General features: G+C 35.5%; 1 protein-coding gene across 1 annotated transcript in view; it reads left to right on the top strand.

The window, feature by feature from the left end:
• Positions 1–25,368, top strand: part of LOC131816701 (uncharacterized) — an 85,843-nt gene that overhangs the window by 26,264 nt on the left and 34,211 nt on the right. Inside the window, exons 17-33 of the mRNA XM_059149640.1 lie at positions 296–400; positions 1,401–1,451; positions 2,765–2,869; positions 3,696–3,749; positions 4,407–4,511; positions 7,975–8,028; positions 8,686–8,790; positions 8,960–9,013; positions 9,301–9,402; positions 9,925–9,978; positions 11,322–11,426; positions 12,186–12,239; positions 14,365–14,463; positions 21,552–21,605; positions 22,216–22,320; positions 22,902–22,952; positions 24,135–24,239. Coding sequence (XP_059005623.1) covers positions 296–400; positions 1,401–1,451; positions 2,765–2,869; positions 3,696–3,749; positions 4,407–4,511; positions 7,975–8,028; positions 8,686–8,790; positions 8,960–9,013; positions 9,301–9,402; positions 9,925–9,978; positions 11,322–11,426; positions 12,186–12,239; positions 14,365–14,463; positions 21,552–21,605; positions 22,216–22,320; positions 22,902–22,952; positions 24,135–24,239 — 1,362 coding nt within the window. The remainder of the gene's footprint in view (positions 1–295; positions 401–1,400; positions 1,452–2,764; positions 2,870–3,695; positions 3,750–4,406; positions 4,512–7,974; positions 8,029–8,685; positions 8,791–8,959; positions 9,014–9,300; positions 9,403–9,924; positions 9,979–11,321; positions 11,427–12,185; positions 12,240–14,364; positions 14,464–21,551; positions 21,606–22,215; positions 22,321–22,901; positions 22,953–24,134; positions 24,240–25,368) is intronic.

Raw genomic sequence — 25,368 nt, 5'->3', positions numbered from 1 at the left:
TTATTTGAATAATTAATTTACAGTATTCTAGTTGAAAAGACAGATACACAATGTCAGTTTCACTGGGTTCAGAGTTGCTTTGCCATTGTCAATATGATTGTGATTTCTTTTGTTAGCATTTAAAGGTCAAATTCTTTTTTCGTGAATGTCGTATTATACTTGGAGAGGTCTCATTGGCTTTCGTTCTTTATTCTGTACATATTCAAGCTATGTAGCCATAGATTGATTTTTCCTATTTAGAATCATTAAATGATCCTCTAAATTCATATATGTCATGATGTCTGCCTTTTTTAAGGAGGGGAGGTTGATGCCAAAGATGTGAAAACTCTTCTGAAAAACATGGGAATAGAATTCACAGATAAGGAACGTTTGAAGCTGATGAAAAGTCTGCCTTTCGATGGTAAATATTTCAAATTAGATGTGACCTTAAAGGGTGTTTAAAAGTTAGTTAACATACAGTGTAATATTAGTTTCAGTTATAGAATTTAGTGATTCATCACTTCTATACCCACTGTTCATCACAAGGGCCCCCCTTAATCCTCAGTACCTATTTCACCCATCTCCCTACCCACCTCCCCTCTGGTGACCATCAGTTTGTTCTCTATAGTTGAGAGTCTGTTTCTTGGTTTTATTCTTTTTTCCCCCGTGTTCATTTGTTTTGTTCTGTTTCCTTTTGAGCTCTTTTTTAAAACTCACACTATCCCCATTTGCTAAGATGCAAAAATAAATTTAAAAATTATATCCATCTCAAAATAATTCAAATGTTTACTTATTCCTGAGGGAATTGTCCATCTATGCAGTTTATCTTTCAGTTTTGGGATAAGCATCTCCAACATACTGACTCATACCATTGAAGGGAATAAATTTCTGAGGATACCCTTACCTTGTAGATAGCTACAGGCAATTGTGGGAAGTAAACAAGAGAAAGAGGGGTGTTAAACTGTGAGGGGACAAAAGGTGAGAGGTGCTGTTACCAAAAAAGTTGTGTATATTATAGGGCACCTTGTGCGCTAAATTTTGGATAGACTTACCGTGTTATAAGCTTTCCCTAATTTTCTCTCATACTTTATATTTTTTTTAATATTTATTTATTTATTTGACAGACAGAGAGATCACAAGTAGGCAGAGAGGCAGGCAGAGCCGGGGGGGGGGGGGGGGGGAAGCAGTCTCCCTGCTGAGCAGAGAGCCCGATGTGGGGCTTGATCGCAGGACCCTGAGATCATGACCTGAGCCGAAGGCAGAGGTTTAACCCACTGAGCCACCCAGGCGCCCCTCTCTCATACTTTATATTAATGGGGGAAATTTCTAGAGTATATCATGAAAATCCCAGTTTTACTGAAATAATTTTAGTGAAAAGCCACCTCATTCCCCCATGACCTTAAATGTACCCTTTTTTATAGATGATAAAGTCTTCAAGAACAGGTTGCTAGAAGGTGTGAAGTCTCTTAAAGGTGAGTGAGAAACATAATGAGAATACAAATGAATATGAGATCTTCATTTTATACTGTTTCTGAAATATGAATTTGCTGCCATCTGTCATATATACTGATTGCAAATGTATACTTTTTTAGAGCTCAATCTTTATTTTAGCAGATAATCTCATGTTCTATCTTGGAAGTAAAGCACCATACTTTCTTGTCATTTTCCAAATTTTCAGGAAGAAAAATATCAAATTTCAAGTTTGCATAGCAAAAAAAAAATATAGAAAGGATTAACAATGATTCAGGGAATTTAATAAATAGCAGAAAAAACTAGACTGAGTTCATTCATCAAAAGTCAATCTACAACCGTTGAGAACTGAAGAATATTTACCTCCAGTACCAGAATTCCCTGAGCATTTATTGAACACCATTTATTTTTTCTCCACCAGATTTTTTTTTTAATTCTCCAAGAAAATTGAGGCTAGCAAGACTGATAACCCTCAACTTTCTATCCCCAATGCCTACCTTTACAGGTATCTTTAAGCATACCTATCCTAGTATCAAAGGATGAGTGAAGAGTAGCTCTTCCTCTTCAAGCCTTAACAGGATTGACTCCGTTCTCTCCCACATCTTTAAGACTTCATCCCATTCACCATTTTCAACCTCTTCCTCAGTGGACAAGCTTTCCTTTCAGCCCATCTACATGCTCAGCGTATCCCATCCTATAAAATAAGCAAACTAAAACTCTTCATACCTCTTTGGCCACAACTCAATCTCTTTCTTCCCTTTCTCATTCACTTATGAGAGACTTGTCCATACTCTGAGCCTCTATTTCTATACCTTTTCAAACTAATTTCAGTACTGAGTGCCCTTTAAAACCTTGTGTTTGTGTAGGCTGGTCCCCAAGACAAATCTCAAGGGAAGTAGCCTTAATTCGAATTTTGTAGTTGAGGGCTTAAAATATTTGGTCTCTGTGTTAAAATTGCTGAACATTAATTAATTTATTTTTTCACTTTATTTGTTTAATGGAGAAGTATATTTTACTAGTGAACAAGATATATTCTACTAGTAAACAATACAAGTGTATTGGCACCAAAGAAGTGGCAATTTTCCCAAATTATTCTTTTTTATTATTATTATGTTCACTTTAGAGCAATTATTCTTTACTTTAGGTAAGTAGTATACTTTGGGGAAATCCTTGAATAGGCTTTAGTGAGTATATAACCTGTCTGAAACAGTGTGCGTATTATATGAGTAATGATCTACTGTTTAAGAAATTCACAATGGAATATGTGTATCAAAAGTGTGTAAGCACTTCTCCTTTGGACTGTTACATTTCTTAGGTGGGAAAGTCAATATCAACAACCTGGACACCGTTCTGAACAACCTGGGGATCAAGCTTGCAGATACAGAACTTAAAGATCTAGTTGAAAACATGCATGTTGGTGGTAAGGATGTTATCAGACACACAGGTTAACCATGGAGAGTGTTTAGTTAAAAGAATCTTTAAGGAAAGAAATGTCCTTTTCCATAAGGGGAAGGGAAGGCCCAAGAGCCAAGTGGTGATATAGCACAGCAATGACTAAAACATGGAGAATGTCATTTGAGTTTATGAGTATCCAGTTAACAAAGTCAAAATTGAAAGATTTTTTTATATGTGTTTTTATATAACTTTCATACTCTCTGCAAGTATCATGGTTAGTAGTCTTTCCAATTCTGAATACAAGAATGGAGCATTCTTTCAGCACACTCACTTCTGAATAACTTCCTCTAACACAAATAAATTTGAGATATTATAGGCCAAATTGCATCACTGCAATTGTATGGTTTTCATGTTGGGCTGTTCCTCCCATTCATGCTAATCTTAAAAACTGGAGAGAATAATAATCTAGAAAGTGTGTTCAAAAATATTTGTTAAGGGCTCCTGGGTGTCTCAGTGGGTTAAGCCTCTGCCTTTGGTCCTGGGATCAAGCCCCGCATTAGGCTCTCTGCTCAGCGGGGAGCCTGCCTCCCCCTCTCTCTCTGCCTGCCTCTCTGCCTACTTGTGATCTCTCTGTCAAATAAATAAATAAAATCTTTTTTAAAAAATTGTTAAATAAACATATATAACAATTAGGATGAGGTCTGACACATAGAAGTAAAACTATTATAGTTGTTCCTATGTTTTTCCACCAACTTTGTATTGTATCTCATAATATGAGATCTATATGATATATGAGATCTAAAACATATGAGATCTATAATATAATATACTGTGATTTTGATCTTCTATAGTTGATGAGAAAATTCCTCTAGAGACACTGATGGAAAACATCACAGACTTTACAGGTGAGAGAAAAGTTACCATAAAATTAGGATTCCTATTATCTACATTAAATTTTTTTTCTGATATTTCCTAGTACTCCATCATTGACTTATAAATTCTGGTATTTCTCTTTATTTTTAATAAAGTATTTGTCTCTAATGTTTCATGTATTGATATAAAATTATCTCTTTTTACAATGAAATTACCATGCTATCCTTGCTTTCAAGTTCTATAATCTCTGTTGTTTATGTCAATAATATAATTCAGTTCACCAGTGATTAATAACCACATATAGAATGACACAGAAAATCAGAATGGAGCCTAAAATTGATTGAGGTAATGTCTTCATTATATTTATCATTTAATTCTTATTTTTTTAATTAAAATACTTTTTCAAAGAAAAATTCATGTAAGCATCTATTTTTTTAATCAATAGATCAAATTTTATTCTGCAAGTAGTCTGTCCCTAATTTTTAGAAGAAACTCTCTTGCTCATATTAAGGAAATAAATTTGACCTAACATCTATACTGATTTTGTTGTTGAAATGTTTTATTTTTACTTTATTCTTCAATCAGAAAGTGAGAAGATGATATTAATTATCCTAAAATAATTTTTTCACTAGAAATAATTACTGTTATGTGAAATAAAGGTGTGTACCAAATTTCCTATTTTTTCAAAGGTGAGAAGATTGAGTCAAGTAATCTAAAAAATGTTCTGGGAAATCTGGGAATTGAGTTTACAGATAAGGAACTAGAGGAGATGCTGAAAATACTGCCGATCGATGGTGAGTCATACAAGTGTCTGTGTAAGCTTCCAGGGAACTTAGATTTTTGTGGATCTGCATGCAACTTTTTAATTTCTTCTAAAACATCATAGAACATTTTTTTAGAAACCAAAATGTAATCTACATATAAAAACTGTGAATGTCATTTAGAGTTTATTTTAGAAGCCAAGCAATTCCTCAGATGTAAGTTGCCATCAGAACAAATGTCTTCTATTGCCCTTCAGGGCTTATACCAGAAGAAGGGGGAAAAAGAGATAAGAGAGCAATAGAAGAAATTAAAATAATTAAAAAGAAAGGGAAGATATTTATACAGTATAGTAAGCCTACTCAAGAGGACAAGTTTGTCATATTGAAAAAGGCTTCTCTTCCTTAATTTCATTGTTACATAAAGATGAAAATTTGGAGTAAAACATTTTTAACAGAATTACTGAGACATCATCCACGTATCATACAATTAACCCAATAAAGCATACAACTCAGTGAATTCTAATGTATTCACAAAATCGTGCCTTCACTTTAGAACAATTTTATTATCCCAGAAAGATACCCCAGACCCACTGATAGTCACCTTCCAATTTCTCCATGCCCCTCAGCTCTGAGCAATGACTATTTTCTCTCTATATCCCTTTTCCTGTTCTGAATGTTCCACATAAATAGAATCATACAATATGTGGTGCTTTGTGACTAGTTTCACTTAGCACAGTGGTTTCAAGGTTCTTCCCAATCCTGTTACATATTCTCAGTACAGTTGGCCCTTGAACAACATGGGAGCTAGGAGCACTGACTCCCTGAGCAGACAAAAATCTGTAATAACTTTTGACTCTCCAAAAACTTAACTACTAATTGCCTTCTGCTGACCAGAAGCCTTACAGACAACATAAACAGTCCACTGATATACGTTTTGTATGCTGTATGTATTATATACTCTTACAGTAGGTAAGCTAGAGAAAAGAAAGTGTTATTAAGAAAATCATAAGGAAGACAGGTGCCTGGGTGGCCCTCTGACTCTTGATTACAAGCTCAGGTCATGAGCTGACATTCAGCTCCATGCTCAGCACAGAGCCTGCTTGAGATTCTCTCCCTTCCCCTCTACCCTTCCCCCCTTCTCCTGCTCGTACTCTCTCTCTTTCTCTCTCTCTCTAAATAAATAAAAATCTTAAAGAAAGAAAGAAAGAGAAAGAGGGAGGGAGGATAGGAAAGGAAAGGAAGAGAAGAGAAGGAAGGAAAGAAATTAATTGTAAGGGAGAGAAAATATATTTACATTTACATTTACATTTACAGCATTGCAAACACTCCATGCAGAGTTCAAACCCCTGTTTCAAAGGTCAACTGTACTTTGTTTCTTTTCACAGCTGAATAATGTGCTGTGTATGGACATACTACATTTTATCTATCCATTCTTGGATTGATGAATGTTAGGATGGTTTCCACATTTTAGCTATTATGAATAATTTTCCTCTGAACATTCATGTACAAGTTTTTACATGGAAACATATTTTCTTTTGTCTTGCGTATATAACTTAAGAGTGAAATTGTTGGGTCATATGGTAACTCTATGTTGAACCATTTGAGGCAGCTAAGTTGTTTTCCAGAGTGGCTGCCCTACTTTACATTTCTACCAGCAGTCCATCAGAGTTCCAATTTCTCCACATCCTAGTCAACACTTGTTATCTGTCCTTTGATTACATCATAGTGAGTGTGAGGTTGTATCTTATTCTGGTTTCAATTTCCCTGGTGGCTAATTATGTTAAGCATCTTTTCATGTGTATATTAGCTAAATGTATGTCTCCCTTGGAGAAAAATCTATTCACATCCCTTGTCCATTTTTAAATTAGGTGTCTTTTTATTACTGAATCATAGAAGTTCTTTATATATTCTAGATACAAGTCCCTTATGTTTTCTAGATACAAGTTCCTTATCAGATATATGATTGCAAAAGTTTTCTCCTATTCTGTGAATTATATTTTTACTTTCTTGATAGTGTTCCTTGATGTGCAGAAGTTTTTCATTTTGTTGGTGTCCAGATTATAATTTTTTTCTTTTGTTGCTTGTGCTTTGGGTGTCATATATTTTTAAAAAACCATTGTCTAACCTAAGGTTAAGAAAACTTACAGCTGTTTTCTTCTAATATTTTTATAGTTTTAACACTTATAATTAGGTCTTTGATCCACCTTCGGTTAATTTTTTATTTTTATTTTTTTACAGAGAGTTGAGCAGGGGCAGAGGGAGAGGAAGAGAGAGAATCCCAAGCAGGCTCTACACCCAGCATAGAACCTTATGCAGAGCTCAATTTCATGACCCTGAGATCACAGCCCAAACCAAAATCAAGAGTCACACACTTAGCTGACTGAGCCACCCAACTGCCCCATCTTGAGTTAATTTTGTATATAGTGTGAGATAGGGATCCAAAAGAATATTCTCTTTGCACGTGAATATCCAGTCGTCCCAGCACCATTTGTTGAAAAGCCCGTTCTTACTTCACTGAATGGTGCTGGTAACCTTGTTAAAAGTCAATTGACCATAAATTGGAAGGTTTATTTCTGGATTCAAAATTCTATTCCATTGATCTGTATATCCACTTTTTTTTTAATGCCAGTATCCCACTGTCCTGATTACTGTAGTTTTGTAGTTTTTAAAATGAAAAGTGTATGGGGTGCCTAGATGGCTCCATTAAGTGTCCAACTATTGGTTTCAGCTCAGATGATAATCTCATGGGTTGTGGGATTGAACATTATATGGGGCTCTGTGCTCAGCAGGGAAACTGCTTAAGATTCTCTCCCTCTGCCCTGTCCCTCCCCCCATGAACACTCACAAGCCAGCATGCTCACTTTCTCAAATAAATCAATAAATCTTTAAATTAAAAAAGTGTGAGAACCCCACTTTTTTTTTCCTTTTCAAGATTATTTTTGCTATTTGGGGCCCCAGCTTTACCATATAAATATTAGGATCAGCTCATTAATTTCTGCAAACAAACCAACTAGAATTTTTTATAAAATTGCATTGATTCCATGGAATAATTTAGGGAGTATTGCCATATTCACAATATTAAGTCTTCCAATCCATAAACTTAGGTGTCTTTTCATTTCTTTAGGTCTTCTTTAATTTCTTTCTACAATGTTTTATAATCTCCAAGGTATAAGTTTTTTTTTTTATAATTTTTTTATTTTTTATAAACATATATTTTTATCCCCAGGGGTACAGGTCTGTGAATCACAAGGTATAAGTTTTGTGCTTCTTTTGTTAAAATGATTCTTAAGCATTTTACTCTTTTTGATGCTTTGTAAATGGAATTGCTTTCTTAGTTTCCTTTTTGGTTTGCTTATTGCAACAGTATAGATATACAATCAATTTTTGTATATTGATAAAAGACTAGATTTTCTGTTTCCAAAATGACTCTACTTGTGCTATTTTTGTGAATCTCATATTCATTTTACCATTACATGAATTCTGACTTTTCTTACAGCCAATGGAAAGTTATATCGTAATAGGTTACTGAAGGCTATGAAGTCTCCTAAAAGTAAGTAAGAAACAAAATTATAAGGCATGTTATCTGGATTCTCCAGATATATCATCTAAGCATGAACCTTGGCCCTCTTTAAGTTTTTATTTATGATTCTTTCAGCATAACTACATTTTATCTGTTGTTAATATGCACTCTCTTTTGGAAGGCAGTCCAGTATCTTCTTAGATTTTTTTCAACTCTTTCTCAAAAAGAAAAATCAATCCTATGAAATACAAACAAACAAAAAACCCTAATCATTTTCAAAGAGCAATGGTCAGCTACAATGATACCTAATATGTCAAATCAATAAACAAAAATAACCCTACTTTTTGTGCTGAGTAATTAAGTTAGTGGCCTGTAGTTCTATTTGTTCAAGCCCCTTAACCCTGTTTTATTATGTAGGCTTGTCAAAAAGAATAGACTAAAGGAAATACAATTCTCATTCCGACTTTCTCTTGACTTTCTCTTTGGGTCTTCAAGTGGACAGGTCTATTTGGGGTTTTAATCTTGCTGAAATGTAACCATAACAGAGGCATGAAATATGTTTTATGTTTTGTCTCTTTTGTTTTAATAATATGCGGTCATTAAAGTTAGTAGCTTTACTATATTTTTTTAATTTTGCTATATATACCTTTTTTTTTCCAAATGTTGCTTCACTGTCTCTTTCCTAAGGTGGGAAGATGAAAACTAATAACCTCCATACTAATTTGGAAAATATGGGAATGAGGCTCACAGAGGAGGGATTTGCTGAACTGTCAAGACAACTACAAGTTGATGGTGAGCCCAAGAGATAGCACTAGGGCATCTGGTTTTCCTCTCTTTATAGGAATATCCATTAAAATTAGGATGAGTCAAATTTAGCTGGAATTTATTATACTATATGAATAATTTATATCTTTTTCTAAGCTCATGTCACTGATTATATGTCTCTTTTGGACTTATGTAGCAAATGGGAATGTTGATATGCCTAACTTGATGGGAGCAGTGAAAGCTATTACAGGTGAGTAAAAAGTCACTATAAACCTAGAATTCCTATTGGAACAGTAACTACATTTACCATTCACCTTAACTGCCATGTTGATTCTGTTACTATACTCCTTATTGTAAGTATTTGCCCAGAGTTGGACTTTGTGGTATCCATGTTTTGGTAATAAAATTTTAGTTTTTATGCCTTGGCAGAAAGACCCATCTTCTCTTAAAAAAAAAAAAAAAAAAAAACTTAAACTTAAAAATAACTTTTTTAGAGTCACTCAATTTTCCTCACAGGCCTTTCTCTTTCTGATTAAGGGAAGGTTGACGTCAAGAACCTGGAAACCGTTATAGGTAACATGGGAATCGAGCTCACTGACAAGGAACTGGAAGATCTGAAACAAAACCTGCCCATCAGTGGTGAGCATATGAAATACTGTTGGATTTTGAGTTTTAGATTTTATGTACCTTTTAGCAATGAGAGGAATGGAATAAGGGAACTTTTTATGCAGAAGATGTCAAGATTGGAGATGAGGCAATGACACTGACAAAGAAACTGGGAATGTAGTTTGTGGATACTGGTGGCACAGTCGCTAGAAGAGTCTTCCCAATTCCAAGAACAAGAAAGCCACTTTTGAATCCTATCTTTTCATTGTCAAATTCAACAGTTAATATTTTATGAAATAGAAAGTCAAATTTACATTTTTGAAATAAGTATATCTTTAATATTTTAATTTTTTTCTACTCTATGCTCATAACATATTCTGAGTAAATATTTATTGAATGACTTTTTGAAGTGCTTAATAAGATGTCCAGGACACTTAAGTGTTATTATAATGTGAAGGGGAGGGGTTGTGTTTTACGTCATTGTGTTTTACATATATACATGTGTATGTGTTTTACATCATTTTATGAGCTTCAAGTTATGGATTTTTGTTACAGGTGATAATAAAGTTGCTTTGGAAACTTTGAAGGATAAAGCAAAAGCTTTTACAGGTAAGAATTTGTTATAAATGATTTGTAATAAATCATGATTTACATTAAAAATTTTAGGGGCGTCTGGGTGGCTCAGTAGATTAAGCTGCTGCCTTTGGCTCAGAACATGATCCCAGGGTCCCGGGATCGAGCCCCACATCAGGCTCTCTGCTCGGCAGGGAGCCTGCTTCCCGCCCCCCTGCCTGCCTCTCCGCCTACTTGTGATCCCTCTCTGTCAAATAAATAAAATCTTAAAAAAAAAAAAAATTTAATAACATGTTCTCAAACTGGCTATAAATTCACATATTTTCAGCATTCATTTTTTTTTAAAGATTTTATTTATTTATTTGACAGAGAGAAATCACAAGTAGATGGAGAGGCAGGCAGAGAGAGAGAGAGGGAAGCAGGCTCTCCGCTGAGCAGAGAGCCCGATGCGGGACTCGATCCCAGGACTCTGAGATCATGACCCGAGCCGAAGGCAGCGGCTTAACCCACTGAGCCACCCAGGCGCCCATTCAGCATTCATTTTGATAAATATTTGCATCTACTAATCAATAGATTAATCTAACATGATCTGAGTTTATAAGTAAAACAAAAAGATAACTTCCTCATAATAAGTCTTATACTCTGATGCTTCTTTTTTTCCAATGAAACTATCTGGCTGGTACTTATAGACCAAAAACTAGATGGACACAGTAAAAGTAGAGTGGAACATTAAAAATAATAAGTCCACTGCTGCCAACTAATCACATAGTTTTAACAAAATAAAGTAAAATATGTCATAGTTTGTTAATTCTGTATTATATTATACTAACCGTCTCTTGAACTTATTTTTAGGTAACTATATGATCAGATTTGCTTCTGCACTATGTGGTATTATTCTCAGTATCAGGAATATATCCTGTTCACTATCTTTTTGAAAGACATTATTTATTTATTTGAGAGAGGGAGAAAGAGTACAATCAGGGAGAGGGCCAGAGGAGAGAGGGAAGCAAACTCCCTGCTGAGCGCGGAGCCCAATGTAGGGCTCGATCCCAGGACCTCAGGAACATGATCTGAGCTGAAGGCAAACACTTAACTGACTGAGCCACCCAGCCACCCCTTCCTGTTTAGTATTACTAAGGGAAAAATTCTATTTTTTATTTACCATTTGACTCTTTTTATCAGAAATCTTTCACTCTGCATTTCCTTCTTATTCTGGTATTAGAGAAATACCAGGGAATATTAGAGAAATACTAGTACTAGTACTAGTACTAGTACTAGAAATACTAGTACTAGAGCAGCAGAAGTGTATGTCTAGATGATTTAAAATAATTAGATTGTCCCTTCATATTTTAACCTACAACTGTTCCATCTTTTCAAAGGAGAAAAGATTGATGCCAGTGACCTACAAAATATTCTGAAAGGCATGGGGATTGAGCTTACAGATTCGGAGCACAAACACTTACTGAAAACACTACCTATTGATGGTAAGTAAATGCCACATAAATGCCAACTTGCCATCCAGGGAACTTGATTTAATGGATCAATGTGACCCATTCTCAATCTTTTAATAGAACAGTTTTGCCTAAAAAATGCCTTAGATTGATAGAAATTCTGTCATTACTGCTTCAAACACAATTTTAGATTCATCACTACATTGCCATATAGTTGTCCAAGTGACTAATACTTCCCCTTCAGATCAGCCACAGTTTTTCAATCAGAGCAATGAAAAATCAGAAGGAGAAATAGGACATCAGTGGAATAAAAAGAAAGACATGGGCACCTGGGTGGCTCAGTTGGTTAAGCAACTGCCTTCAGCTCAGATCACGATCCTGGAGTCCCTGGATCGAGTCCCACATCAGGCTCCCTGCCCAGCAGCGAGTCTGCTTCTCCCTCTGACCCTCCCCCTTCTCATGCTCTCTCTCTTTCTCCCTCTCTCTTTCTCATTCTCTCTCTCTCTCTCAAATAAATAAAAAATCTGAAAAAAAAGAAAGACACAGTTTAATGTATTTTTTAGAATTGCACCATGAGAGAGTTCAATAAATGTCTCTAATTCCAAAGAGTTGGTATGTTTGTCACTATGGAAAACACTTATATTTTTAAATGTCCTTATTGTATAACTATAAAATAGGTTAATTTTTAAAGCAAATCATTGAAATGTATCTTCTACGGTCATATAATTTATAATGATTTGGTGACTCTTCATATCAATTTCCTAGAGATCTGAACTGTGCCTTCTCTTACAGCTCATGAAAAGGTGTTTCAGAACAGGTTGCTGAAGGGTGTGAGATATAATAAAAGTGAGTAAGAAGTACAAAGAGGAGACATGAAATATCCCTAAGCCTTAAATTTTTGAAATTTTATTTAAATTTAAGTTAGTTAACATATAGTATTGGTTTCAGGAGTAGAATTTAATGATTCATCAGTTACATAGAATACCCAGTGCTCATCCCAATGAGTGCCCTCCTTAATCCCCATCACCTATCAAGCTCATTCCCCCACCCACCTACCCTCCAGCAACCCTCAGTTGGTTCTCTATAATTAAGAGTCTCTATGGTTTGCCTCCCTCTCTGTTATTTTATTTTTCCTTCCCTTCTTCTGTGTTCATCTGTTTTGTTTCTTAATTCTGCATATGAGTAAAATCATATTGCATTTGTCTTTCTCTGACTTATTTCATTTAACATAATATGCTCTAGTTCCATCCACATCATTGCAAATGGCAAGATTTCATTCTTTTTGATGGCTGAATAATATTTCTCTGTGTGTGAGTGTGTGCGTGTGTGTGTGTGTGTGTGTGTGTACCACATCTTTAACCATTCATCAGTTGAAGGACATTTGGGCTCTCTCCCTAGTTATCATTAAATGTATACTGAGGGTTGCTGGGGGGAGGGGGTTTGGGAGAAGGGGGTGGGATTATGGACATTGGGGAGGGTATGTGCTTTGGTGAGTGAAGTATGTAAACCTGGTGATTCACACACCTGTACCCCTGTTTATAAAAAATTAAAAAATAATTAATTAATTAATTAATTTTTAAAAAATGTATACCAATAGATTATAACACATTTTGCTGCTTGTATCACATCTGTGTTTTTCCTGGTAATAACCCTTACTTTGTCTTAGATGAAAGTTTTCTACCGGGTTGCATTTTTCAGGCTTTCTCTGAAGAAACATATGAACAGAACTAAAGATGGAAGGAAAGATAGGAGGAGGGAAGGAAGAAAGCAAGGAAGGAAGTGGGGAGCAAGGAGGAAAGTGGGAGGCAGAGAGGAAGGTTTAACATTTATTCCAAAATGTGAGCAGGAGCAGAGAAAATAATCTGAGAGTAAGAGTTTAAGAAACAAATACGATCTCTGTTTCTGTGTGGAGATTTTTGTTCAGTGCTGTTCAGTTACAGCTGCGCAACCCTGTCCCACCTCACTTTGTCCTGGGCCTATATGTCTAACACTGGGGGAAAACGTTCTAATTCTAACTTTTAATTCTTTAAATTGTAACTCTGCTTGTAAGGAATCATGCAAATCTATTGTGGTTTTGTTCTTTGCCTGAAAATTTTCGCAGTTATACTAGATTAGGAAGTCATTCTCTTTCAGCATGTGTATTCATGTAACAGTAAACAACTATTACTATCTTAAAGAGGTGTTTATACCCCCATGTTCCTTGCAGGATTATTTACAATACTCAAGACAGAAACAATGTATCTATGGACAGATGAGTGAATAAAGAAAATAGGAGATACACACACACACACACACACACACACACTAGACTATTACTCAGCTGTAAAAAAGAAGGAAGTCTTGCCATTTCCAACAACATGGATGAATCTTGAGGACATTATGCTAAGTGAAATAAGTCAGACAGAAAAAAAACAGTATGATACAATACTATATGATTTCACTTATATCTGGAATCCAGAAGAAACAAACAAACAAACAAACAAACCCAGAACTGACTGATAGTTGCCAGAGGCAGGGGAATGGGGAAGGGAATGGGTGAAGATAATCAAAGAATACAAATCTCCAGCTATAAGAGGAGTAAATTCTGGAGATACAATGTACAACATGTACAACATGGTGACTATAGTTGACAATACTATATCGTATTTGTGGAAATTGCTTAAAGAGTAAATCTTAACTACACACACACACACATACACACACACACACACACACACACACACACACAATGTAACTGTGAGATGATGGATGTGTTAACTATCCTTATTGTGGTAACCATTTTGCAATATACGTATATCAAATCATTACATTGTATACCTTAAACTTATACAATTTTATATGTCAGTTATAACTCAATAAAGCTGGGGGAAAACAGTATCACCTGTTAGTTGAAGATAATAAAATGTGTTTATGCATTTTTCTAAATATTTATAATCATTCCATTTTTTCCCTTTCCTTTCATGTTTTCAAGGAGGGAAGGTTGATGTAAATAATCTGGATCCTGTTTTAGAAGCCATGGAGGTCAAGCTTACAGAACAGGAACTCAATCTGTTAAAGGATCTTCTGAGTGGTGAGCCCTATGGAAAACACTGTGATTTTAAAAGATGTTAAGCTTGCAGGATTAACTGTGACTGTTTCAAATGTATAAATTATTTGTTGCCTGAAGCCATGTGAATAGCTTTTACAGGAACTCAAGGGGCAAAAAGGCCATTGATTTTTGTTGATTTAAAACCTGTAATCTGTTTCTTTATACATACATCTCAGGGTAGGGACAGGTGTGAGTGAGAAGGGGAGGGATTACTGTTGTCTGGTTTTACAAAAATAGGATCTGTAATGTATTTTTTCTCACTGTGCCATATATCTCGGACATCAACCCAGGTTATAACCCAATCCATTCACCCATTCCTCATTTCTCTGTTCATGGATTTGAGATGGCTTTATTTTTGTGGTCACTATAACAAGTTAACAGAAAAATAGGTATAGTATTATTAATTTTGAAAATATAGATATAATATACCTTCATAAACATAAGGAAAGTCTGGAAGGATATACACAAAACTGTTAGTAATGGTGAGGAGTAGTCATGAAACGGAGAAGAGGTAAAAGAAGAGACATTTACCTTTTCTTCATACGCTTGTATATTTTTTAATTTGTTACACAAAGTATATTTTAAAATTATAACTTTTTAATCTCAATTTATTTTGCTTTTAATTAAAGATGGATGAAAATGGTCTGGTAAATTGATAGGATTTGGGCTGTGTTCTTATCCACCAATTAGGTTTCAGGAATCACTAAGTTGACCATTTAAGTAATTAGCTTCTCTCTAAAATCCCTCACTGCCTAACACAGAAGAGCCCATTTCATCAACACGTGGTACCACAAGAAAATACTCCTTATGAACCTTGAGAAACATGCATCATTTCATGAACTAAGTAAAAGTAACATTGAAGGACTGCCCAGATCACACAAAGCCACGAAAAATGTGGACCTGGCAGAGTTACAACATTTAATAATTGAAGAAAAAATTCTACATGAGATAGGACATTCAAAATACAAAATATGGATTTCAAAAGATTTAAAGGAACCCTTAGGAAAAAGTCAATCATTTTCATAAAGGTTATTTTTCTATGTCTTGTTTCAAAGTTCAAAAGGATACTGTAGTATACAATTACCTAACTTTCCCAGAAAAAAATATCTCAACACACTTGTAGAAGTCAGTGTTGCTTCACTGCTTCTCCTAAGAATTATTTTACAGCCTATAGAATAACTATTAGAATAGCTATAATTACAACCTGAATTTTCTTAAATATTAGATAGGATAAACTTGTTTTCATAATTTTCATTTTTATTATTTAGTACAACATTTTTTTTTTGTTTTGTTTTGTTTTGTTTTTAATTTTTTTTTTATAAACATATATTTTTATCCCCAGGGGTACAGGTCTGTGAATCACCAGGTTTATAAGTGGGTAGAAGAAGTACAACATTTTAAGATCACTTTTTTTTTTTTTTTAATTTTTTATTTTTTATAAACATATATTTTTATCCCCAGGGGTACAGGTCTGTGAATCACCAGGTTTACACACTTCACAGCACTCACCAAATCACATACCCTCCCCAATGTCCATAATCCCACCCCCTTCTCCCAAACCCCCTCCCCCCGGCAACCCTCAGTTTGTTTTGTGAGATTAAGAGTCACTTATGGTTTGTCTCCCTCCCAATCCCATCTTGTTTCATTTATTCTTCTTCTACCCACTTAAGCCTCCATGTTGCATCACCACTTCCTCATATCAGGGAGATCATATGATAGTTGTCTTTCTCTGCTTGACTTATTTCGCTAAGCATGATACGCTCTAGTTCCATCCATGTTGTTGCAAATGGCAAGATTTCATTTCTTTTGATGGCTGCATAGTATTCCATTGTGTATATATACCACATCTTCTTGATCCATTCATCTGTTGATGGACATCTAGGTTCTTTCCATAGTTTGGCTATTGTGGACATTGCTGCTATAAACATTCGGGTGCATGTGCCCCTTTGGATCACTACATTTGTATCTTTAGGGTAAATACCCAATAGTGCAATTGCTGGGTCATAGGGCAGTTCTATTTTCAACATTTTGAGGAACCTCCATGCTGTTTTCCAGAGTGGCTGCACCAGCTTGCATTCCCACCAACAGTGTAGGAGGGTTCCCCTTTCTCCGCATCCTCGCCAGCATCTGTCATTTCCTGACTTGTTGATTTTAGCCATTCTGACTGGTGTGAGGTGATATCTCATTGTGGTTTTGATTTGTATTTCCCTGATGCCGAGTGATATGGAGCACTTTTTCATGTGTCTGTTCGCCATCTGGATGTCTTCTTTGCAGAAATGTCTGTTCATGTCCTCTGCCCATTTCTTGATTGGATTATTTGTTCTTTGGGTGTTGAGTTTGCTAAGTTCTTTATAGATTCTGGACACTAGTCCTTTATCTGATATGTCATTTGCAAATATCTTCTCCCATTCTGTCAGTTGTCTTTTGATTTTGTTAACTGTTTCCTTTGCTGTGCAAAAGCTTTTGATCTTGATGAAATCCCAGTAGTTCATTTTTTCCCTTGCTTCCCTTGCCTTTTGCGTTGTTCCTAGGAAGATGTTGCTGCGGCAGAGGTCGAAGAGGTTGCTGCCCGTGTTTTCCTCAAGGATTTTGATGGATTCCTTTCGTACATTGAGGTCCTTCATCCATTTTGAGTCTATTTTTGTGTGTGGTGTAAGGGAATGGTCCAATTTCATTTTTCTGCATGTGGCTGTCCAATTTTCCCAGCACCATTTATTGAAAAGGCTGTCTTTTTTCCATTGGACATTCTTTCCTGCTTTGTCGAAGATTAGTTGACCATAGATTTGAGGGTCTATTTCTGGGCTCTCTATTCTGTTCCATTGATCTATGTGTCTGTTTTTGTGCCAGTACCATGCTGTCTTGATGATGACAGCTTTGTAATAGAGCCTGAAGTCCGGAATTGTGATGCCACCAACGTTGGCTTTCTTTTTCAATATCCCTTTGGCTATTCGAGGTCTTTTCTGGTTCCATATAAATTTTAGCATTATTTGTTCCATTTCTTTGAAAAAGATGGATGGTACTTTGATAGGAATTGCATTAAATGTGTAGATTGCTTTAGGTAGCATAGACATTTTCACAATATTTATTCTTCCAATCCAGGAGCACGGAACATTTTTCCATTTCTTTGTGTCTTCCTCAATTTCTTTCATGAGTACTTTATAGTTTTCTGAGTATAGATTCTGTGTCTCTTTGGTTAGGTTTATTCCTAGGTATCTTATGGTTTTGGATGCAATTGTAAATGGGATTGACTCCTTAATATCTCTTTCTTCTGTCTTGCTGTTGGTGTAGAGAAATGCAACTGATTTCTGTGCATTGATTTTATATCCTGACACTTTACTGAATTCCTGTATAAGTTCTAGCAGTTTTGGAGTGGAGTCTTTTGGGTTTTCCACATATAGTATCATATCATCTGCGAAGAGTGATAATTTGACTTCTTCTTTGCCTATTTGGATGCCTTTAATTTCCTTTTGTTGTCTGATTGCTGAGGCTAGGACCTCTAGTACGATGTTGAATAGCAGTGGTGATAATGGACATCCCTGCCGTGTTCCTGACCTTAGCGGAAAAGCTTTCAGTTTTTCTCCATTGAGAATGATATTTGCGGTGGGTTTTTCATAGATGGCTTTGATGATATTGAGGTATGTGCCCTCTATCCCTACACTTTGAAGAGTTTTGATCAGGAAGGGATGTTGTACTTTGTCAAATGCTTTTTCAGCATCTATTGAGAGTATCATATGGTTCTTGTTCTTTCTTTTATTGATGTGTTGTATCACATTGACTGATTTGCGGATGTTGAACCAACCTTGCAGCCCTGGAATAAATCCCACTTGGTCGTGGTGAATAATCCTTTTAATGTACTGTTGAATCCTATTGGCTAGTATTTTGTTGAGTATTTTCGCATCTGTGTTCATCAAGGATATCGGTCTATAGCTCTCTTTTTTGGTGGGATCCTTGTCTGGTTTTGGGATCAAGGTGATGCTGGCCTCATAAAATGAGTTTGGAAGTTTTCCTTCCATTTCTATTTTTTGGAACAGTTTCAGGAGAATAGGAATTAGTTCTTCTTTAAATGTTTGGTAGAATTCCCCCGGGAAGCCGTCTGGTCCTGGGCTTTTGTTTGTTTGGAGATTTTTAATGACTGTTTCAATCTCCTTACTGGTTATGTGTCTGTTCAGGCTTTCTATTTCTTCCTGGCTCAGTTGTGGTAGTTTATATGTTTCTAGGAATGCATCCATTTCTGCCAGATTGTCAAATTTATTGCCGTAGAGTTGCTCATAGTATGTTCTTATAATAGTTTGTATTTCTTTGGTGTTAGTTGTGATCTCTCCTCTTTCATTCATGATTTTATTTATTTGGGTCCTTTCTCTTTTCTTTTTGATAAGTCGGGCCAGGGGTTTATCAATTTTATTAATTCTTTCAAAGAACCAGCTCCTACTTTTGTTGATTTGTTCTATTGTTTTTTTGGTTTCTATTTCATTGATTTCTGCTCTGATCTTTATGATTTCTCTTCTCCTGCTGGGCTTAGGGTTTCTTTCTTGTTCTTTCTCCAGCTCCTTTAGGTGTAGGGTTAGGTTGTGTACCTGAGACCTTTCTTGTTTCTTGAGAAAGGCTTGTACCGCTATATATTTTCCTCTCAGGACTGCCTTTGTTGTGTCCCACAGATTTTGAACCGTTGTATTTTCATTATCATTTGTTTCCATGATTTTTTTCAATTCTTCTTTAATTTCCCGGTTGACCCATTCATTCTTTAGAAGGATACTGTTTAGTCTCCATGTATTTGGGTTCTTTCCAAACTTCCTTTTGTGGTTGAGTTCTAGCTTTAGAGCATTGTGGTCTGAAAATATGCAGGGAATGATCCCAATCTTTTGATACCGGTTGAGTCCTGATTTAGGACCGAGGATGTGATCTATTCTGGAGAATGTTCCATGTGCACTAGAGAAGAATGTGTATTCTGTTGCTTTGGGATGAAATATTCTGAATATATCTGTGATGTCCATCTGGTCCAGTGTGTCGTTTAAGGCCTTTATTTCCTTGCTGATCTTTTGCTTGGATGACCTGTCCATTTCAGTGAGGGGAGTGTTAAAGTCCCCTACTATTATTGTATTATTGTTCATGTGTTTCTTTGATTTTGTTATTAATTGGTTTATATAGTTGGCTGCTCCCACATTGGGGGCATAGATATTTAAAATTGTTAAATCTTCTTGTTGGACAGACCCTTTGAGTATGATATAGTGTCCTTCCTCATCTCTTATTATGGTCTTTGGCTTAAAATCTAATTGATCTGATATAAGGATTGCCACTCCTGCTTTCTTCTGATGTCCATTAGCATGGTAAATTCTTTTCCACCCCCTCACTTTAAATCTGGAGGTGTCTTCGGGCTTAAAATGTGTTTCTTGGAGGCAACATATAGATGGGTTTTGTTTTTTTATCCATTCTGATACCCTGTGTCTTTTGACAGGGGCATTTAGCCCATTCACATTCAGGGTAACTATTGAGAGATATGAATTTAGTGCCATTGTATTGCCTGTAAGGTGACTGTTACTGTATATGGTCTCTGTTCCTTTCTGATCTACCACTTGTAGGCTCTCTCTTTGCTTAGAGGACCCCTTTCAATATTTCCTGTAGAGCTGGTTTGGTATTTGCAAATTCTTTCAGTTGTTGTTTGTCCTGGAAGCTTTTAATCTCTCCTTCTATTTTCAATGATAGCCTAGCTGGATATAGTATTCTTGGCTGCATGTTTTTCTCGTTTAGTGCTCTGAAAATATCATGCCAGCTCTTTCTGGCCTGCCAGGTCTCTGTGGATAAGTCAGCTGCCAATCTAATATTTTTACCATTGTATGTTACAGACTTCTTTTCCCGGGCTGCTTTCAGGATTTTCTCTTTGTCATTGAGACTTGTAAATTTTACTATTAGGTGACGGGGTGTGGGCCTATTCTTATTGATTTTGAGGGGCGTTCTCTGAACCTCCTGAATTTTGATGCTCGTTCCCTTTGCCATATTGGGGAAATTCTCCCCAATAATTCTCTCCAGTATACCTTCTGCTCCCCTCTCACTTTCTTCTTCTTCTGGAATCCCAATTATTCTAATGTTGTTTCGTCTTATGGTGTCACTTATCTCTCGAATTCTCCCCTCGTGGTCCAGTAGCTGTTTGTCCCTCTTTTGCTCAGCTTCTTTATTCTCTGTCATTTGGTCTTCTATATCACTAATTCTTTCTTCTGCCTCATTTATCCTAGCAGTTAGAGCCTCCATTTTTGATTGCACCTCATTAATAGCTTTTTTGATTTCACCTTGGTTAGATTTTAGTTCTTTTATTTCTCCAGAAAGGGCTTTTATATCTCTCGAGAGGGTTTCTCTAATATCTTCCATGCCTTTTTCGAGCCCGGCTAGAACCTTGAGAATTGTCATTCTGAACTCTAGATCTGACATATTACCGATGTCTGTATTGATTAGGTCCCTAGCCTTCGGTACTGCCTCTTGTTCTTTTTTTTGTGTTGAATTTTTACGTCTTGTCATTTTGTCCAGATAAGAGTAAATGAAGGGGCAAGTAAAATACTAAAAGGGTGGCAACAACCCCAGGAAAATATGCTTTAAACAAATTAGAAGAGATCCAAAATCGTGAGTGGGGAGAAAGGGGATAAAAAGAGGTTCAAAAAGGAAGAAAGAAAAAGAAAAAAAAAAAAAAGAAAGAAAGAAAAGAAAAAAAAAAAGAAAAGAATTTTTAAAAAAAGAATACACCTTTCAGAAAGTGGTTGTTTTTCTGTTTCCAGAATTGCTGTTCTTCTTCTCTTCGATCTGCCGATGGATTTTCAGGTGTTTGCAATCTTTAGATAAGCTATCTAGCTGATCTCCGGCTAGCTGAAGCAGTCTCAGCTTGCTACTTCTCCGCCATCTTGACTCCTTTTTAAGATCACTTTTATTCATTATTTACTATTAAATCTTGGTCTTCATTGTAAACGAATTTATTTGCTTTGGTCATCTTTGAACATTAAATCTTAAATAAAAAGGACTTCTTGTCTTATGTATCTTTTTTCTGAGTCCATGATACTGTTTTTCTCTGATTAAACTTTGTCTTATAGGCTCCAAGAAAGTTGATCTGAAAAACCTAATGGATAAAGTAGAAGCTGTTACAGGTGAGGAAGAAGTTACCAAGTATATATGATTCTGATTCTTTATATATATTTTTATTATGTTAGTCACCATACAGTACATCATTAGATTTTTAATGTAGTGTCTCATGATTAGTTGTGATTCTTCATATTTGTTCTTTCCTGAAAATTCTTTCTTTCCTGTTATTCCCTTTAAATTATGCTATTTTTAATAAACTGATTGTAGTCTGATTTCCTAGACTTTGACTTTGGTTTGTCAGTGTTTCAACAATAAAACATAGTGCCACATTTTGTTAGGCCATATGATCTCATTTTTTTCCAAATTAAGGTATTTACTTAAAAAGAGGTTAGTGTAATAAAAAGAGACTAAAATTGTATTACCTACTAGTAATCTCTCACAATAGAAAATTATGAAATGCATAATTATGTGCTCTGTTATTTTGCCTCTATTATTACTAAAGTTGTGGAAATAAACACTTCAAGGTTCTACCGTAACTATACTCAAACAGGACTCATTTGACTTTATTATGCATTAAGTAGTTGGGGTTAATATAGTAATAGAAGATTTCATCATGATTTGGAATAATGAGATGGTTCTTTAAAATCAAACATTACCATTTCTATCCTTTTGAAGGAGAGGAATTTGATGTCAATGACATAGGAACAATTCTAAGAAACATGGGAATAGAACTCACAGATGAAGAACTCTCACAACTGATGAAAACTCTGCCAGTTGATAGTGAGTATTTCAAATAAAAATATAGTCATCCGAGGAAGCATATTGTTAAATTGCAAAAACTTCTAAAATTGTCTCTATCTTATTGCTTGTCAGAAATAAGCTTATGAGCCATGTTACATAATTTAAAATTACTCTCTTGTATCTTACAATTTATTATTTTATCTATTTTTTAATCTATTATTTTATCTATTGTATCTGTGCCATTTAATCTTTGGTTTGAGACTCAAACATTGTGTTATCATGAATCCTATCATCAGGGTTCACTTAATATCTTTTATATAATTACATATTTTGTAACTTTTGAGTCTATCAAGAGATCTGAAATTTAAGCCAGAATAAATAAGAAAAAAAGAAAGAGAAATCTAATAGGGAAAATGAAAATATTGCAAAAGAAAAGGAAAAGATATATTTCAGAATGGTAGAGTGTCAGTATCCCCATGCCCTATAATTTCATTGTTTGCCACTAAATCAGAAAATTTCTAAGGCAGTTCATAAATATGTCTTACTGGATTTGCTGATTCTTAATGTCAGTGAAGCTCCACTATGAAGTTTCTGTGATCTGAACAGTGTTTTCCTTACAGATGGAAAGGTCTACCAAAGAAGGTTGCTGGATGGTATAAAGTTTCTTAAAGGTGAGGGAGAAACTTACTAAGACACAAATTAATCTGAGGTCATCATGTTTGGCATTTCTACTAATTCCTTGTGATTAAATTGTCAGCCTTGACACCTAACACATTATTACATAATTTTGTTTTTTTAATAGATCAATGTGTTCTTTAGGAGATCATTTCTTATGATGTAAGTTGGAAAGAACTCCCATGCCCTCTTGGGATTTCTCAAACTTTGACAGAAAAAGAAATTATCAGAGCCCAGGCTGCACAGCAAAAGTAAAGGGAAAATTAGCACTTCTTCAGTTAGTTTATTCAGCAGCAAGAGACTACTAATCTGACATTTAGACCAAAGGTGAGAGAGAGAACAAGAGAGCTCTAGAAAGCCTTCAAGAAACTGAAGGAACATAGGACTGAATAGACAGAAAGCAGGCCAGGAAGAAGGTCATGTCTAAGCAAGGTTCCCATAACTACCTTCGTGATATCTGCCAAATCCACACAGTATTTGTAGTATTATTTATATTTTCATTTAAACTGATTTACTTTAACTTGAATTTTTAAAATATGTTAAATGGTAATGGAGAACCAGCATCCTTTAGCATGACTAGATGTTAACTGTAAAAATAAACACAATAAGGAATTTGAGAAACAAAACAGAGGATCATAAGGGAAGGGAGGGAAAAATGAAACAAGATGAAATCAGAGAGGAAGACAAAATGTAAGGTAGGCTCTTAATCTCAGGAAACAAACAGGATTGCTGGAGGAGAAGGGGATGGGAGGGACAGGGTGGCTGGGTGATGCACACTGGGGAGGGTTGGCGCTAGGGTGAGTGCTGTGAGTTGTGTAAGACTGATGAATCACAGACCTGTACCCCTGAAACAAATAGCACATTATATGTTAATAAAAAAAATAAACACAATGAAAGTGAGACAATAGTCATTTGAGACACGGGAATTATTATCACCTTACTAGAATTCTCTGAGAAGTCATTCCATCACCTTTCAGTTTTTATTCTGGGTATGCTTATATGAAGATTAAAATTAAAACAGTATGTTCTAATTCTAACTCTTATTTTTTACTCTTCTTCTCATGAGGCTTTGGTCCTTTGGATGAATATGATAACCATAATCCTCAGGAGGGTAAGGGTTTATCCAACAATTTAGGGACATTAACTTCTGCTTCTACATCTGTCTCTCTTTCCATAAGGCGGGAAGATTGATTCCAGTAAAGTGGATGCAGTTTTGGAAAACATAGGAATGGACCTTACCGAAAAGGAGCTTAAAGACATAACACAAAATCTGCCAGTTGATGGTGAGCATTTTAGAAACCATTAAACACTACAGAAAAACTTCTTTTATAAGCCTATTTATAACAATCATTAAAAATGCTTCTTTGGCATCAAGAAGGCATTCTGAAAAGCTTAGGGAAAAAACTCAGGTCCAAAGAAAGAACCCATCCTGTCTCTTGCTAGTCTTATGTGCAAATTAGAGAAGGATTTCGGGTTATCTCTGTTTTTTTCACTCAGCCTTACCTTTTTTCTCCCTATGGAGTAGGGAGAATTGGGAAGTATTGCTCAAATTCTGCTTGAACTCTTTGGCCACATTTGCTACATGACATCAGTATTTATAAAAGAGATACTGAATATAGGTATGGTGATCTTCAATGTTCTTTCTATTTTAATGTGGCTAGAGTATAGCAGCTCTATCTGGCTGCCATCTCAGTATTTGTCACTTCCACCTGGGTCCTATAGAGAAAAGTCTGTTGCAGACAACTTAGAATAGTTCCTCTCTAAGTTTATAACTAGGATGATGTCAGAGCACCACTTCCGCCAAACACTGTTATTAAAGCAATCACAAGACGCTGCCTAGACTCAATCTAAGTTCTTGGTAGGAGGTGTATCAGGCACTTGTAATAAGGTCTGTGGGGCAGGAAATACATAGCTCAGCCATCCTTGAAAATTATGTTCTGCCACAGCTTTTTTACTCAGCATACAAGTCTTGGATTCGCCTATATTGTTGCTTGTGTCAGTAATTTGTTTTAATTGCTGGATAATATTCTTTAATATAAATATACCACAGTATGTTATCACTTCTAGTATTATTGGGCCTATGCTTTTTTTAGCTTTTCACTAGCATGAATAAAACTTCTATGAACATTCTTATATGAGACATTTTTTGTTTGAGATATTTTTGAACATGTGTTTTTGATTCTTCTGGGTAGATACCAGGAGTAGAAATGCTGCCTCCTAAGGTAAATGTGTCTTTAGTTTTGTAAGTATCTGTTAGGTAATTTTCCAAAGTGAATGTACCATCTTATACTCCCACCAACAACGTCTGAAGGTTCTCTTAGCTCAACTCCTCACCAACACTTGTTATTATCATTGTTTTTAATTTTAGTCCTTCTGGTTAGCGTGTGATATGTATGGCTTGATTTACATTTC

The sequence above is a fragment of the Mustela lutreola genome, chromosome 15 (genome assembly GCF_030435805.1).
Source record: "Mustela lutreola isolate mMusLut2 chromosome 15, mMusLut2.pri, whole genome shotgun sequence".
Classification (NCBI taxonomy): domain Eukaryota; kingdom Metazoa; phylum Chordata; class Mammalia; order Carnivora; family Mustelidae; genus Mustela; species Mustela lutreola.
Note: the sequence above shows the minus strand (reverse complement) of the source record. Positions and strands in the feature narration are given on the sequence as shown.